Source organism: Pelobates fuscus, chromosome 5 (genome assembly GCF_036172605.1).
Source record: "Pelobates fuscus isolate aPelFus1 chromosome 5, aPelFus1.pri, whole genome shotgun sequence".
Classification (NCBI taxonomy): Eukaryota; Metazoa; Chordata; class Amphibia; order Anura; family Pelobatidae; genus Pelobates; species Pelobates fuscus.
Genome location: NC_086321.1, coordinates 177,220,262 through 177,236,707, shown reverse-complemented (window position 1 = coordinate 177,236,707; position 16,446 = coordinate 177,220,262). Strand labels below are relative to the sequence as shown.

The 16,446-nt window shown below is 40.9% G+C and overlaps 1 protein-coding gene across 1 annotated transcript in view; it reads left to right on the top strand.

The window, feature by feature from the left end:
• Positions 1-15,602, top strand: part of TBC1D10A (TBC1 domain family member 10A) — a 44,496-nt gene extending 28,894 nt beyond the window's left edge. The window contains exons 7-9 of the mRNA XM_063454761.1: positions 5,073-5,262; positions 13,300-13,454; positions 14,050-15,602. Of these exons, the coding sequence (XP_063310831.1) occupies positions 5,073-5,262; positions 13,300-13,454; positions 14,050-14,556 (852 nt within the window). The 3' untranslated portion in view covers positions 14,557-15,602. The remainder of the gene's footprint in view (positions 1-5,072; positions 5,263-13,299; positions 13,455-14,049) is intronic.
• The last annotated feature ends 844 nt before the right edge of the window (positions 15,603-16,446 follow it).

The window sequence follows — 16,446 nt, the reverse complement described above, 5'->3', positions numbered from 1 at the left end:
GTTAACACTCTCTGCCAATGAATAGCAACTGGATTGGCTTCCAGCTTCTGCAGCTCTGTTGGTCTGGACACCATCTCAACTATGACGGGTGGAAAGAGTGCCTTTTGGACATTTTTGTCCTGTTTGGACGACTTGGTGTTCCTTTTTGAGTTCCTCAACAGTGTCTAGGGTTCTACTGAATTTGTACATGACCCAGAAAGAGGATACATTCCAACCCATCCTGGATGCCATCTCCCTCAACTTGTTCCTCAAGGTTTCTACTTTAAAGATGGAGATTATGCAGTCTCTACTGCCTTCATTGCAGGAAGGCCAGTTTGATAACCGCAGGTCTGAATTATGTATTAATTTATATTCCAATACATCTGGATCATGACAGGCACTATCCTTAGTCTTCTTGCAGTTTGCATTAACCATAGCTTCCAAGGTATTCATTAAGGTTTTTGGTTCACTGATGACTAAAACACATATCTTGTACATTGTGGATTTCCCATACAATTATGATATCCTGGAACAGACAGCCTCTCCGGGTTCAATATATCCAACAAGTTTCCCTCCTGGTTGAGTACAGGTGGTGTATCAACCCTCCAGTGCAGTGGGTACTGCTAGTTTATTTATGTTTTTTTTTTTGTTTTTTTTTATATATTCTTTCATTCCGGTGTTCTATCAAAAAACCCTACCCCGTGAAAATTCCCTACCCTCGTCACTTCCGGTGACGCAGCCGCACCGGAAGTGACCCTCATCCAATGGAGGAGGAGGGTGTGCGCCGCCAAGCAAGCGCACACCAACTAGGTAGGGATTTTTCACGGGGTAGGGGAAATGAATGCAACAGTGCGCACGCGCGGCAAAGTACTCCCGTCGGAGGTACAGCGCGCGTGCGCACGAGTTGCAAGGGAGCGCTTCACAAACCGCGCATGCGCAGTATAGGGGTAGGGAAATTTGATGGCTATTAGCCCTGTGAGATCTCCCTACCCCTATACTGCGCATGCGCGGACTCCATCAGATTAAAGCCTCTCCCTGCTCCCAACATTCTCAGCCATCCAAGATTGAGGGTGAATTATGGTGGGACGGTGGGTGTTTATGTGCATTATAATGGGGGTCTGTGCAGACCCCCAATTCTGCACAGACCCCCCAATTCTGCGCAGACCCCCCCAATATAATGCACATAAACACCCACCGTCCCACCATAATTCACCCTCAATCTTGGATGGCTGAGAGTGTTGGGAGCAGGGAGAGGCTTTAATCCGACGATCAGAGTTCGCGCATGCGCAGTATAGGGGTAGGGAGATCTCACAGGGCTAATAGCCATCAAAATTCCCTACCCCTATACTGCGCACGCGCGAACTCTGATCGTCGGATTAAAGCCTCTCTCCCTTGCCACTAGTGCGCACGCGCGCTGTACCTCCGACGGGAGTACTTTGCCGCGCGTGCGCACTGTGCCGTTAATTTCCCCTACCCCGTGAAAAATCCCTACCTAGCCTAGTTGTTGCGCGCCTGCGCGGCGGCGCACACCCTCCTCCTCCATTGGATGAGGGTCACTTCCGGTGCGGCTGCGTCACCGGAAGTGACGAGGGTAGGGAATTTTCACGGGGTAGGGTTTTTTGATAGAACACCGGAATGAAAGAATATATAAAAAAAAAACAAAAAAAAAAACATATTTTGTTTTTTTTTTATATATTCTTTCATTCCGGTGTTCTATCAAAAAACCCTACCCCGTGAAAATTCCCTACCCTCGTCACTTCCGGTGACGCAGCCGCACCGGAAGTGACCCTCATCCAATGGAGGAGGAGGGTGTGCGCCGCCGCGCAGGCGCGCAACAACTAGGCTAGGTAGGGATTTTTCACGGGGTAGGGGAAATTAACGGCACAGTGCGCACGCGCGGCAAAGTACTCCCGTCGGAGGTACAGCGCGCGTGCGCACTAGTGGCAAGGGAGAGAGGCTTTAATCCGACGATCAGAGTTCGCGCGTGCGCAGTATAGGGGTAGGGAATTTTGATGGCTATTAGCCCTGTGAGATCTCCCTACCCCTATACTGCGCATGCGCGAACTCTGATCGTCAGATTAAAGCCTCTCCTGCTCCCAACACTCTCAGCCATCCAAGATTGAGGGTGAATTATGGTGGGACGGTGGGTGTTTATGTGCATTATATTGGGGGGTCTGTGCAGAATTGGGGGTCTGCACAGACCCCCATTATAATGCACATAAACACCCACCGTCCCACCATAATTCACCCTCAATCTTGGATGGCTGAGAGTGTTGGGAGCAGGGAGAGGCTTTAATCTGATGGAGTCCGCGCATGCGCAGTATAGGGGTAGGGAGATCTCACAGGGCTAATAGCCATCAAATTTCCCTACCCCTATACTGCGCATGCGCGGTTTGTGAAGCGCTCCCTTGCAACTCGTGCGCACGCGCGCTGTACCTCCGACGGGAGTACTTTGCCGCGCGTGCGCACTGTTGCATTCATTTCCCCTACCCCGTGAAAAATCCCTACCTAGTTGGTGTGCGCTTGCTTGGCGGCGCACACCCTCCTCCTCCATTGGATGAGGGTCACTTCCGGTGCGGCTGCGTCACCGGAAGTGACGAGGGTAGGGAATTTTCACGGGGTAGGGTTTTTTGATAGAACACCGGCTGGAATAAGGTTTTGGCCACAAGTACCTTGAATTGTCAGATTTAAGCGGTTTTCTTGCTCTCCATTATAAGCTTGGTCATCAAGACCTTTGTGCATGCTCTGAGATCAGGCCTGTGATGACTCATTGCAGTCTAAAATTGGTGCTTCATATGCTCTTTTCAAACCAATGTATTCTTTGGATTTAAACTTTTTATTTTGTCCATTGATACTGCTTTTTGCAGTTGTCACTACTGACCCTATGCTTTGAGGCCTTGCACCCTACTCTGCTTTAATATGAGATCATATCCAGTTAATGTACAAAATGTTGTTTTTCTTGACCAAATTAATTTCCCTTAGATGGTAAAATCCTAGGAGGCAGCTTCACTGAGAGCTGGTTGCTTTTTGCTTCAACAGCCCAGCTCGGTTTATTGTTGCTTGGTTATACACAGAGCCGAGATTTCCAGAGAAGGGACAAAAAAGGAGGATCATGCTGAAACATTGCATTATAGGTGTTTCTACCTCCTCCAGTTATTAGTGACTTTATCCTATATGTTACAACTTGTGGGCACTTAACATCTAAAAGTAAATACCTTAAAAAAAAAGAAAAAAAGAAAATTGATTTGAATATCTTTTGTAAAAAGAGGAGAATATTGGGGTGAGTAGTTTGAGGAAACTTTTAATGATGTCATAATGCAACAAAAATAAGAGTTAATTTTAAGTAGTATCTTTGGGTAGTAAGCATTTAAACTTAAGATCAGCAAACAAACTAAAGGTAGATATTTTCTCAAACCGCATTAAAAATATATATATGTTAAGGAAGAATGATTATAAACTGTCTGGGAAGTTACTATGGGAATATAAGTACAATGTGAAAGTTATTATCCTTAGTAGGGTTTACTATCATAATACGAACCCCAAACTGATGAAATGGTGGGACCCATTTTTACCTGTGATCTCATTTAACCCCAAGTGACTGAGAAATTCAGTTCACATTTTTGATGAGCAGCATAGTTTTAGGTTACTACTTTACTTCATCCTTTCCTCCACCCCCACCCCCTTTCTTTCTTGAAAAATGCTTTAATTGAAAAAAATATATATAATTTTTTTTTTTTTATCGGATTTTACCTTTGGAGGCTAGTTATATTTTTATTTTGGAATGTATACCAAAATAGTTGATGGGGAGGTATGGAGCCTTGCTGTAAATGTTCATTAGGGAGAATCTGTCCTATGAACAATTTGTGGTTTGACCATGTGTTGGTGAACTAGTTGAAGACAAATCCGAAACTGCCCTTAAATCCTAGTATAACTAGCTTGGACACTGAACATAATGTTTTGTACTCAACTGCCACTCATTCTTTGTGCACTATAGGGCAGAATCATCTGATCTTAAATATGGCTACTAAACAAAACTCTGACTGGATACTTTTGTGAAAGCTTATAAAATACGGATAATAAAAATGTGGGGCAATTAACATGGGAACAACTGTATCAGCATAACATTTCTTTTGGTTTCCTTGGCAAAAGTTGTACATTTTGAATGACCGTTTAGCTGTCTACCCCAATGTTTTTATAAATTCTGTATACAGCTGGTGATAAGGATGATTTGATTTGCGGTACTGAAAAACAATTCCCTTCAGAGAAAAATAAACTGTGTATTTTCCATAGGAGGGGCAAAGATTGCTTCTGTCTCTCCACCGGTCAGTTGTGACTGGCACTTCCAGAAATCAAACCATTATAGCAGAACCAGAAATATCCGTAATAACCATTGTGTTCTCTGCAAACATCCATTCAATACTCAAAGCTATCATTTGCAAGAAAACTCTCTCACTGACTCTTTGTCAGGCCTGATACATTCATGGTTATTTACTAATGTTTTAGAATTCAAAGTGAATTTTAAAGTTAAATCCAATATAGTCTAACTGGATGCATATTTGACTTGGAAATGTTCTTCAGTTCAGCCATATTGGCTTTAAACTTGAAATTCACTTTGAATTCTCAGTTTTAGTGACTAATCCTGATTATCTCGTGTTTTTAGTAAATGATAGGTATTTAATCCGATGTAATGTAAATATTTGGTGTGGTATTTTTGGTTTTTCTTTTTTGCTAGTTAAGAACGTCAGCATTTTTTTAGTTACCAATATTGGCAATATGCACTGGCAAATAGTATTGAAAAATTCTCTGTACTGTAAAAGTCTGTACTCCAATGTGTTAGAAAGCAATAGGTTCACATTTTCTGCCATGCAGGAAGGCCTGATCACTTAACATGTTATGACTCTTATTCCTAATGTATTGCTGTCAGGATTACTGGTATTTGATAAGTCTCTAGTTTACTGTTGCTCTACAAAAAGTTAAGTTTATTCGCATACCCCCTAAATTTCACTGGATTTTAGCTGTTAAATGTATTATTGTAGAATAGCTTGTAACCAGTTTGGCATATTCATCCTGTGTTATGTTTTCTTTCTCTACAGGAAGCTATCCAGCTGGATGGAAGGATCCTGTTCTCTCTGCTCCGTAAAGTGTCCCCAGTTGCCTACAAGCACTTGAGCAAGCAGAAGATTGACCCTATCCTATATATGACTGAGTGGTTCATGTGTGCATTCTCACGGACTCTTCCATGGAGCTCTGTCCTCCGTGTCTGGGATATGTTTTTTTGTGAAGGTATGGTTTCTTCCTAGATCACATTTCCTGGTATACCCTGTATGCCTGTCAATGGTATTTCTATTTTACCACTTTTTATTCAGTGTTTTTTTGCACTCTGCCAAAGTTATGTTGGCAAAAGCAAAACTTTGATATCAATTCCCTGTTACTTGGTATAGTGAATCACTCGTATTTTGTTTGGTGTGTTGGGAAACCCCAACATTCCCTTTTATTGCTGTTACTGTTGTAACCTACTGCAGTAAAAATAAAAATAAATATATACATATGCACACATACACTTTTTTTTTTTTTTTGATAACTCAAAATTTTCAAGCCCCTATCAACCAACCAGACTTAAGGGGGCACCACTGTGTGTCTCTATCATGATCTTGAAAGATCCTGAGTTATGTATGTATGTATGTATGTATAATTACACAAATCCAGCGCACTCACTCATCCACTAAACAGCAACTTCAAAACTCACAGATTTTATTTGTGTGTGTATAAAATAAATAAATATATATATATACACACACATAAAGTACAATGAACACTTTTTAAAATTGTATTTATTTTTGTATTGTTTTTTTAATACCCCCTCACTGTCACCCCATGCTTCTTCCCTTTTTATTTTAACTTCTCTGATATACCCTCATGCTTACTTGTTAACAGGAGAAGGACTCCTCTTAAGTATCCACCTCATTCATGTGTTACCCTTTTTCTATTCCTCTTAAGTGGGATCGAGAGAATTAATGTGTAGACATGAGTTGTTTGTCACTAAAATGGAATATGGGTATTATGAAGTTGTATGTATTAATGAAGACTGCTGTAGGTGGCTTTTGATTTTATTAGACTGAACATCAGTGGTTTCTATTGTTTAGTTCTATTGTTCAATCCGGTGTAATGTAAATATTTGGAACATCAGCATTGTTTTAGTTGCCAATATTGCCAATATGCACTGGCAAATAGTATTGAAAAATTCTCAGTCTGTACTCCAATGTGTTAGAAAGCAATAGGTTCACATTTTCTGCCATGCAGGAAAGCATGGTACTTTCTGAGGTGCTTTCCACTCTTCTCTTAAACATACTTTAAAGGGTTGATATGTAAGGAATGCTTTATCCAATGGCCTTTTCTTATTTTTCAGAAAGCTCAGAATTTTCATAAAAATTTCATGCATGAAAACTGATGCAAAGACAAAATTGAAAGCCTTTTTATTGTGTAAAAACTGTCAAATCGAATCCCTCATTTTTCTTAGACATTACAAACGCTGTCTTGCAAGTCATACACACACTCGTGTTGCTGCCCAGACTTGAGTTCTTGCCATTTTGTACATCAATAGAGTTATGGCAACACTTCTGACTCTTCTGACTTTTTAGGCTTCAGAGTTACTGTCTACAGGCCAACATTGTCAATATAGCCCCCTTGCCTTTCTTTCCGTGGCAGAAGAAGGGGGAAATAATCTTCAGGGAAATAATTTGATCAGATTCTTAACCACTCATTAAACTAGTCATGTTCTTTAACTTTAACTGTCCTTGTAATCTGTGTTGTATTAGCCCAGTCTGCTGTAAAGATTAGTACAATTTTTATATGGAGTTGTGTGCTCCTGTTCTATGTCAGATTGACAAAGATTATTCTTGTCTGTCTATAAATAAGTGTTACTCCTTTCATGTGGCTGGATACCATATGCCCATATTTATTTGATGGGACATAGATTTCAAAATTCCATTCACTACTCACGCAATTTCCCAACGTCTTGAACTGTAGCAGTTTCTTTACAAAATAAAAGGAACACTACATATCGCGTAAAGCATATGAAGTGTGATTAATTGCTTAGGTGTCCCATCTCTGCCTTCTCCTGTCTGGCGAAAAAAGGGGTTTGCTGGGTTTTTACTACATGTGAGTGTAGGAATAAAATTGGAAGGCAACTTTTACTTTGTAGGATGTTTCTCAATCTATAGGCTATATGAATCAGTCATTTAGGGGTGTGTGTGTGTGTGTGCCTGTCTGTACAAGGCTTGCCAGGACTTGCATGCTGCTTTGTGTCGGTGTTTTGGATACAGTCTGCAACCATTAGCTGGCATCCCTGTAACCCCTCCCTGTGTGTCATTTTTCATCTTTATTTTTGGTCACAAAATTACCAGTGTGTTACATGGCTATAATCCTTGGCGTTTATGGGTGTTCTTTATTACAGATCACCTTGTTGCTGAGCTCTGTGGGGTTAACAAAGAAAACACTTAAAGGGACCCTGTAGTCACCAGAACAACTACAGCTTAGTGTATTTGTTCTGGTGAGTATAATAATTCCCTTCAGGCTTTTTGCAGTAAACCCTGTCTTTTCAGAGAAAATGCAGTGTTTACATTACAGCCTAGTGATAACTCCACTGGCAACCCCTTAGATGGCTACTAGAGGTGCTTTCTGGGGCAGTGCTGCACACTGTGCTGCACTGTCAATCAGTGTTGCCTTACTCTGCATGGAGACACTGAACTTTCCTCAGTCTCAGCCAATCCTATGGGGATGCATTGTGAATGGCTCAGAGAATTACTTCTGATGATGTCAGGCAGCAGCTGTAGACTTGAATACAGGTAAGATTTTACTATATTTAGGGAGGCCAGGGGGGGGGCTAGATGGTGGTTTTAACCCTATAGGGTCAGGAATACATGTTTGTGTTCCTGACCCTGTTGGTGCCATACCAGTACTGAATATATGTAGATCATTTCTTTTGTTTTGATTTGGTGTTTTTTTTTTTCCTCCTCTCTCCACCCCCCATTAAACAACTTTAACATCACTCCCCCCTACAGTTAACTAATTATAGGGTTAGAAAAAACAATAGCCTGCTTTCATAGTTTTAAAACAGCACCTGAGATCCAAAGCATTCTGCAAAACAATGCTGGGGCATACAAAGGATAGATCATAAAGAGAATTGCAGACATAATGACATACTCACTCGTTGATGGGATTTCTGATCTTTGTATTATACATCTTTTAGATCTGTCCATGCTGTTGCTATGAATGTGTAACAACCATAGAAGCCAAGAGAAAAAGTCTGATCAGGATTGCAATAAATCATAATAATATGGTATTGCAGTATGTATGTATGCAGAAATTCCTTTTATTATAGTTCTAATACAAATTGGAATACATGTGGTAGTGGGGTGACATTTAAGTGAAAATCTAAGCACCAAAACGCTCTTGTGGTCTTGCAATTTACCTTTTGCAATCCTCACTTTTTTAATGGCTGTCAGATGGCTCATAGTGGGTCCAGATGTTTCATATGTGTGAATGGGTTAGTTTATAGACTAAACACATTTTTGCACATGTCTATCTTATAGCTTAAAAATAAGGCATTCGCCAAATTTTGCTCCCTACATAAAGATACATGTAGAGGACAATCGATTGTCCCATATCTACTGTAGATCAGTGGTCTGCAACCTATGGCACACATGCCATATATGACACTAGATGAGCCATTGGATGGTACGCAAGGCTGCAAGACCCAAACAGTCTGAGGTTTTATTGCCAACTGAAAATCTGGCACTAGCATTGATTGAAACTGGTGAGTGAGGGGCGGCTCTCAATTATACATTACAGTGCTTGCAGGAAGTGATCCAAGATCGGTTTCTCCAAGTGCTGGAGAAGGAAAATCCACAATGAATGAGGCCAGCCACCATAGCATCTACCCTTTACCTGTACCTGGCCCTCTCTGGACACCGATAAGCCACCAACGCAGCCAGCCAGACATACATACACAGCTGCAGATGACGCCTACCACACGTGCAAAGAATGCACGCACACACAGCCTCCAGAAACATAACACTGACCATGTGCATACACACAGCTCTACAAGCAGCTTTCCAAGCATACACACACAATCCCACAAGCAGCCCCTCCCATACACTGTTCACATTCACACACATACACATGTATCACATACAATACCACAAACTGCTCATGCAAACAATACCTCCGCATACACATGGATACAATCCAATAAAGCAACAGAAGCATCAAAACAAGCAGAATCGGGACCTCAAAGTCTTAATTTGGCATAACGGTGCTAAAAGATTGCTTACTTCTGTAAATAAACCTTATAAACTAGCAAGGTTTAACAAAGACTGATACCATGTTAAACATATAAATCTGTCCACAAGGGGGGACCTTACTAGACTAGAAACATCCCTGACTGGCAATTTTATGTGATCTGCTTTGTTCTCTCTATTCTCTAGAATGGCAACAGTGTAAAATGTTAATTCATGTTACGAACCTACCACCCATCAAGCACCCTCTGTTGTAGTGGCAGGTTTATGCATTTGTGTCCATGGGGCTGTTTCTATTATACGGGATAAACACACCTCTAATAACGGAGTAGCAATTTTGCCGTAGGTGTCAATGGAAGAACTTTCATTCAGTTACCATTGTTGAGTTTTTTTTCAATGTAATATAAATAGCCTTAAACATCTGCACAATGCTGCCCAATACTTTTCATCGTTTAGTAGGGGGAAAGGCAAGAAATATTATTTTGACATTTTATTCTTTATTGTGCTTCATTTATAGTTTTCTGCATTATTGTATATTGCTGTAAGTTAAGGTTATTTCTAAAAACAACTGTAAAGATTTTATTACCACCAAAGTATTTAAAGCGTACCTATCAGATACATTGGTACAGTAAAGTAAAGCTCACAACCACACATATTAACATTAGGAAAAATATGAAGGAAACTCTAAGGACTTTGGAAAAGATGCTTGAGACAGTCTCAATGGTATGTCTCTAACTTAGTATTGATTTTTTTTTTAAATGCTTCAAATTACCTCAATGAAGTAGAGTAGAGACTGCTCACAATGAAAAGATTAGTTTTTAAAAAAATGGTATAGTTCACAGCAGCATACAAGTATATTCAATAATCAAACCATGAAACTGTCAACAGCTAGGCAATCGAGGTGTTGGCACTATTTGTAAATCAGCCAGTAACCAAATTTGCATGGCTCTCGGGATCCTGATCTCTGTTGCCTAACCTATTGGTTCAGGAGTCTGTGATATGTTCCCTGTTTGGAAAGGACATGTGGCTTAAAAGGAACTGCTTGGTAGCTTTAGTCATTGATGGTGGTGATAGTAGGTCTCCTATAGTTAGATAGTTTTAATCTCCCTCATCGTGGTGTCTTCTCCAGCTACACAATTGCTTTATTAGCCTCCTAGAAGGGGAAAGAGGAGTTTTCTGATTGTGGAGTATAACTGCTGGGCGATAAGGTGATCAAAGTGACGGCTTATGCATAAATTCTGCAGAAATCCTATCCAGGGCAGCCAATGTAGAAGGCTTGATTGATGGGTTGTGAGGCTTGATTGATGACGTGCCAGCTTACGAGATTTAAAAAAAAAAAAAAAAAATTATGAGGGTATTTTTTTATTTTAGCAGTCATTTGTGTTTCAGTACTGTGTTCTATGGCTATTTAGCACATTGGGAACAGATAGACGGTCCTTTATTGCAAAAGCCTGTAAAATCTCCAACCTACCACTGTATGTTGGAGATTTTATAGAAGTTTGCAATATAGGTATAACTTTATTTTATCGGATGGGCAGTCTTGGAATTTCCTTAATTGGTTCCAGTTTCATCTTCAGCATTATATGAGGGTTAGAGACAGGAAATTGTTGAATTAGTTGAATTAAAAGGTCAATAAGCTAGAGCAGGCATAGGCAACCTTCGGCACTCCAGATGTTTTGGACTACACCTTCCATGGTGCTTTGCCAGCATTATGGGTGTAAGAGCATTATGGGGGATGTAGTCCACAACATCTGGAGTGCCGAAGGTTGCCTATCCCTGAGCTAGAGTCTCACAGACTCTTCTCTCTCTAGACCATGACAACCCCATATATATATGAATTTGTTTATAATTTACCCCTGACACATGCCTCCTACTTGTGTTGTGCAAGAAAAAATACAGGCACGTTGGATCACACAATGAGACAATTGCATGGCATTGTTATATTTTAGCACAAATTTACAATATAAGATAGTAGTAGTCAATCTAAGTTATGACAAAGAAAAACAAGTTACCTGCGCTCTCTCCTTAACCCCTATGTATTTTTAAACAAATGGAGGTTTTTTTAGTTACCTCCAATGGCCATGAGAGGATAAGCCCACCTGCCATCAAGTCAAGGCAGATCTCCCACCCCCAGGTGGGTCCTAAGTAACCATTCACCTTGCTTCCTTGAGCTTCTGGCAAAGATCTCTGAGACAAAAAATGGGTATTTTTTTTTTTATATACACCCCTATATATTAACCCTTAATAGAGATCTTTGCCAGAAGCTCAAGGAAGCAAAGTGAATTGTTAATTAGGACCCACCTGGGGGGGGGGGGGGGGGGGGGGTTGTGTGCCTTGACGTTGGCAGGTGGGCTTATCCTCTCATGGCTATTGGAGGTAACTAAAAAAACTCCATTTGTTTAAAAATACATAGGGATTAAGAAGAGAGTGCAGGTAACTTGTTTTTCTTTGGTTTTTACTATATATTGGGGCTGATGTGTACTGTAGTCATTGCTGCCGCCCAGTGATGGGAGTGAGCGCAGGACTTATCTTTCTGCATTTGAATCTAAGTTATGTGTCTAAACCGTATGTACAGCAGAGCAAGTACTCAGTGCAGTATGTCTGCGACGCAGAGAGTGTAGGCAAAAGAACACCTAGTGGGCTCATAGATTATTTTCCAGACAAACGGGCACAATATCTCTAACTAATGGTTGTCAACTTTGAAACTGGATGAACTGTGAGCAAATAAACCCTCCTGCCAGTGACATTTAAAAGGAAAATAATATGAAAGCAAGCAGTGTAAAGTCATTATGAGATGACTATTGCCAGCGGGCAGGGGTCCCGGACCAGCCAATGCCACTCTGGGGCATAGCATACTGTCTATTCAGCAGAGCAGACTTTGGGCACAAGGGTCAGGATGCAGGCGGTGGAGCCCATCAGTAGCTGCTAGGGCTTCACCTGTGAGCCAAGCTCATGGAACCTATCAGGGTAGATCTCTGGCCAATCTGCTTGGAAATTGCACCCAGCCTCAGCTTTAATGTGGTGACTCAGGCTGCCTAGCCCTTTTTGGGTGGGCCTCACACTCCGTTGCCGGAAACGATGCAAGAATTTCCAAGGTGGCTGATTTGGTTTATCTTGGGCATTGCGTCGTTGCTGGCTGTACTGACTGGCCCTGTGTTTCAGCCGTCTCCAGAAATCAGCAGAGATATTGAGCTTAGCTGCAAAATTGGGTTGTACAACACTGGAATTGTTAGGTAAGTGAGGACCCACTTTACAGTTCCACTCTGCTGGATCTCTCTTGTGGTCGTCTGCAGGTGAGTGATAGTGTTGAGATTGCTGCAGGAGACAAGGGGAGACAAGGTCCCAAACAGGTTCCAAATTTCCATGGCAGCAGGAGAGCGGCCGCCTCTCCCACGCCAACCACGCAGGTAGGACACAAAAAATCATCAGGTGATTTCTTAATGAATTGTAGCTTACATGATACACGACAATGTCCCTTCACACTTAGTGGGCAGAATTTGTTGAGTTTTGGTTTGCATCTGCAAATGTCAAGCAGTATTTTCCACACAACTGCAAGAGCTGCTGAAACATACGCCCGCTCTTCTCTGCAGTCAGGCCCTGCACTGGATGTGGGGGGTTTTAAATACAGAAAGTATATGCTTCCAAATTTACCTTTGTTCACAAACACATTTTTTATTTGCCTTCAAGTGAATTTTGACATAGGAAGAACAATTCTTTATAACCTCTAGTGTTCGGCAGTTCCATATTTGCAAAATAACATACATTACTAAATTATACAGTATATCTCAAGAATTCGATACTTCCCCTTTTAAGTTGTACTGCTCTGGTACTTTGATAAACGTCTGGCGAATGTACTCCAAATGTATTTCCTGTTTTAGTATTCTACATTCATGCATCTATTGATTTATTTAGGGAAACCTTTTTTTCAGTAAGTAGTGACCCATAATAAACTTTAAGAACTTGGAATATATTTCAGGTTTGGGTACTGTGTTTGCTTCATGTTTGCCCTGTTTTACTCATGCAGGTGTGAAGATAGTTTTCCGAGTGGCACTGGTTCTGCTGAAATATACACTTGGTTCCTCTGAGAAGCTCAAGTTGTGTCAGGGTCAGTATGAGACGATGGAGAAACTGAAGGCTATTGATCCCAAATACATGCAGGAGAACTTCCTTATTGGAGAGGTGAGATACTTACAGGCCTCCCAGCTAGCAGATGTTTACAAATCATTTTTGATTTATTTTTTGTCTTTAGAGGCCCAGAGCAACTAATTTCGATTTTAAAATCCACAATCCCTTCTTTCATACTAACATGATTATTTGTATTATTTTGAAATAATGCTGTTAATTTAAAGAGTTCTTTATAAAGTATGATTCTTAGTATAATAATTGTATTTGTTGGTCGTGCAGATGCTATCTGCACGATTCTTTGAAGTGTTTGCACTTGTTGATAATGGAAATGTCCGAGAGTTTTTCATGCTTTGACATACTTTCTTTTTTGGGTGCTAGAAACAAACCTTGTTTAATTGGTAAAAGAACCACCGACCCACATATCACCGTCTTTTAGGGTTTGTATTTTAAGCCATGGAAGCTTTATAGTTGATTGGCAATCTCATTGCTCAGTCCCAAAAATCTGTTCTGGTAACTACATGAACCGCACGTTTTCATAATTAATAATACAGAATAATTTGGCTGGAATGTGATGTAGGAAAAACATATGCTTTTGTTATATGGCATTCATTTTTTTAAAATATATTTATTCTTGCTCTTTTTGTTGAAGATTGTGGAATTGCAAATCACAGAGCGTGATGTGGAACGTGAGCACCTAATCCAGCTGAAAAAATGGAAAGAGGAGTTTGGAGAGTTGCAGTTCAAATCTCCTCCCCGTATGCATGGGGCCAAAGCAATCAGTGATTCAGACCCACCAAATCATAAACCATTGGAACACTCCCCATCCATCATTCTCCCACCCAACACATCTGCAATTAAAAAGACCAGGGAGCAGAAACAAATGGAGAAAGAACAAGAGAAGCAGCGAGCAAAGGTTGCAAAAGAGAGGGAAAAGGAGGAGAAAGGGAAAAAGAAACTAGAAAAGAAAAAAAGCAAAGGCAAAGGGGACCAATCTAATGGGAATGTAAAAGAGGAGAATGGAGGGGAGGGAACAAGAGACCACCGGCAGGAACCGGTTCAGCCTCTGGTTCCCAAACAAAATCTAAAGGACACCCTAAAAGTGCATCAATCAAATGAGAGTTTATGCTCCAAAGAGAGTGAAGACACATATTTATAACTTTTTTTTTTTCTTCTTCTGATCACCCTTTTCACAAGACATGATGTAACAACTTCCTGCATTTAAGAATCTTATAGATCCGTTTCCTTTAAAAAAAAAATTAAAAAAAAATGCTTATTTTTCTTTCTTTTTTTTTTTATACATTGTGTAAAAAATACATTGTATTATTTAAAGGGAATGTACAGTTCAGTGGAGCTGGGAGGCTACAGACACCATGTTTTGTATGTGTCTTTGGAAAACAATAATAGTATTTCTTGGACGTGGTACCTTTTTCTTAAACATGTGAAATCCTCATAACCTACACAGGGCTTTCGTTTTTCTGAGGATGTGGCTGGATGCAGCCTGTTGCTCTTACCTTTTGAGGAACTTGTACATGCTGTACAGAAATTCTTTACTTTTGCGTGAGCATATGTTGTGACCAATCAGTGGAAGGCTTAGATGGAAACTGGCAAATTAATTACCAAATAAAGGAATCAAATCACAAGATGTTGGAATGTCATCCACACAATTAATTTTCTTCAAAATGACTGGTGTCACTGTAAAAGGTGCTTGACATAGGACCCTGCACTTTGTACCATTCCAGATGTTCTACTGCCGAGTGCAGAGCATCTTCCACTATGCACAAAGATGTAATTGTTTCCTTTTTACATGGGACCAGCAAAGCTAAAATGTGTAGGCTCTCTTTCTTTCTCCCAGAGACACTCTTTATGCCAATAAATGAATTCAGAGAATCTTGCTCAGTTTTCAGTACAAAGGAGTGTTTTGTAGTGTGTTTTTTTTTTCTGCTAGGTCTTGTCTGAGAAAAGAAACTCTGCTTGTGTTTTAGTTCTGTATGAGAGCCTTGGAGAAGAAATTCTCCACTATTGGCTGACCAACTGTGACACTATTCCACCTCTTCTCCTGGAACTACAGGGAAGGGCTCGTATTCCGCAGTGTATTATATGTTACACTAAACACAGCCAAGCAGGAATATTTATTTATCAATGGTATTAGCTATTGCAAAAACAAAAACTTAAATAAAGAAGCTTGCCAATATTTAGATTAAATACTGTCTCTTTTGTGTTTCTTTCTTTCCCACCTCTAATTTATTTCATGAACAATACAAATACAATGTACGGTATGTGTGCTCCTCCCAAAATGAGACACAATGTAGTTATTCACTTATGCTTAATTTTTGTGAAGGCGGATAAGGTTTTTTAGTTTTTGTTTATTTTAAGAAAAACTGAATAGTGATATATAGTCCCAGCTCCAAAAGCGCCCCTGCCCGGTGCGCTACCCCATCCCTCAGAATCCAGGTGAACAACATGTGCCCTCAAAACGACGCGAAGAGTCCTACACACTCCTGGGGCCGACTCCGTCAGGATACCCAGGGCCTCTTGCGGAGGCGGACCCGCGGATGCCCCCTCTCAGGCGACCGGTGTGTTGAAACGGAGCCAGCCCGACCCTTTGGATTTGGTGGTGGTCCAGAGGACTTTGCCCCTGATTCTGTGAGCCCTGTGGGGCTGGGATGCGCGAACCCTCCGGCGGACCGGTGGCGCGCGCTGGTGCCAAGTATGTGACCGGAACCGGGTGAGGCATGATCTGGCCGGAGCTCCAAGGTGGTTCTGGGGATGGACGGCCTGCGGATTCTGCTTTGGGGGATTCTACTTTTGACATATATACTTGCTTCACTTACGTGACTGCCCTTTAGAAAGTTAACTACGTTATGTACGTCTTGTTTTGACATAACCAATTGTAAACGACTATTATGGATCACTGAAATTAGTTATGTCTTACGTTTAACCTGTTTATGATCATCTTAGGCTACTATTGTCTAGCACAAGAATCTGAACCCCCACCTTAACTTGCTACTCCAGATTGCGACCATAACTAAATTAACACCAGACATGC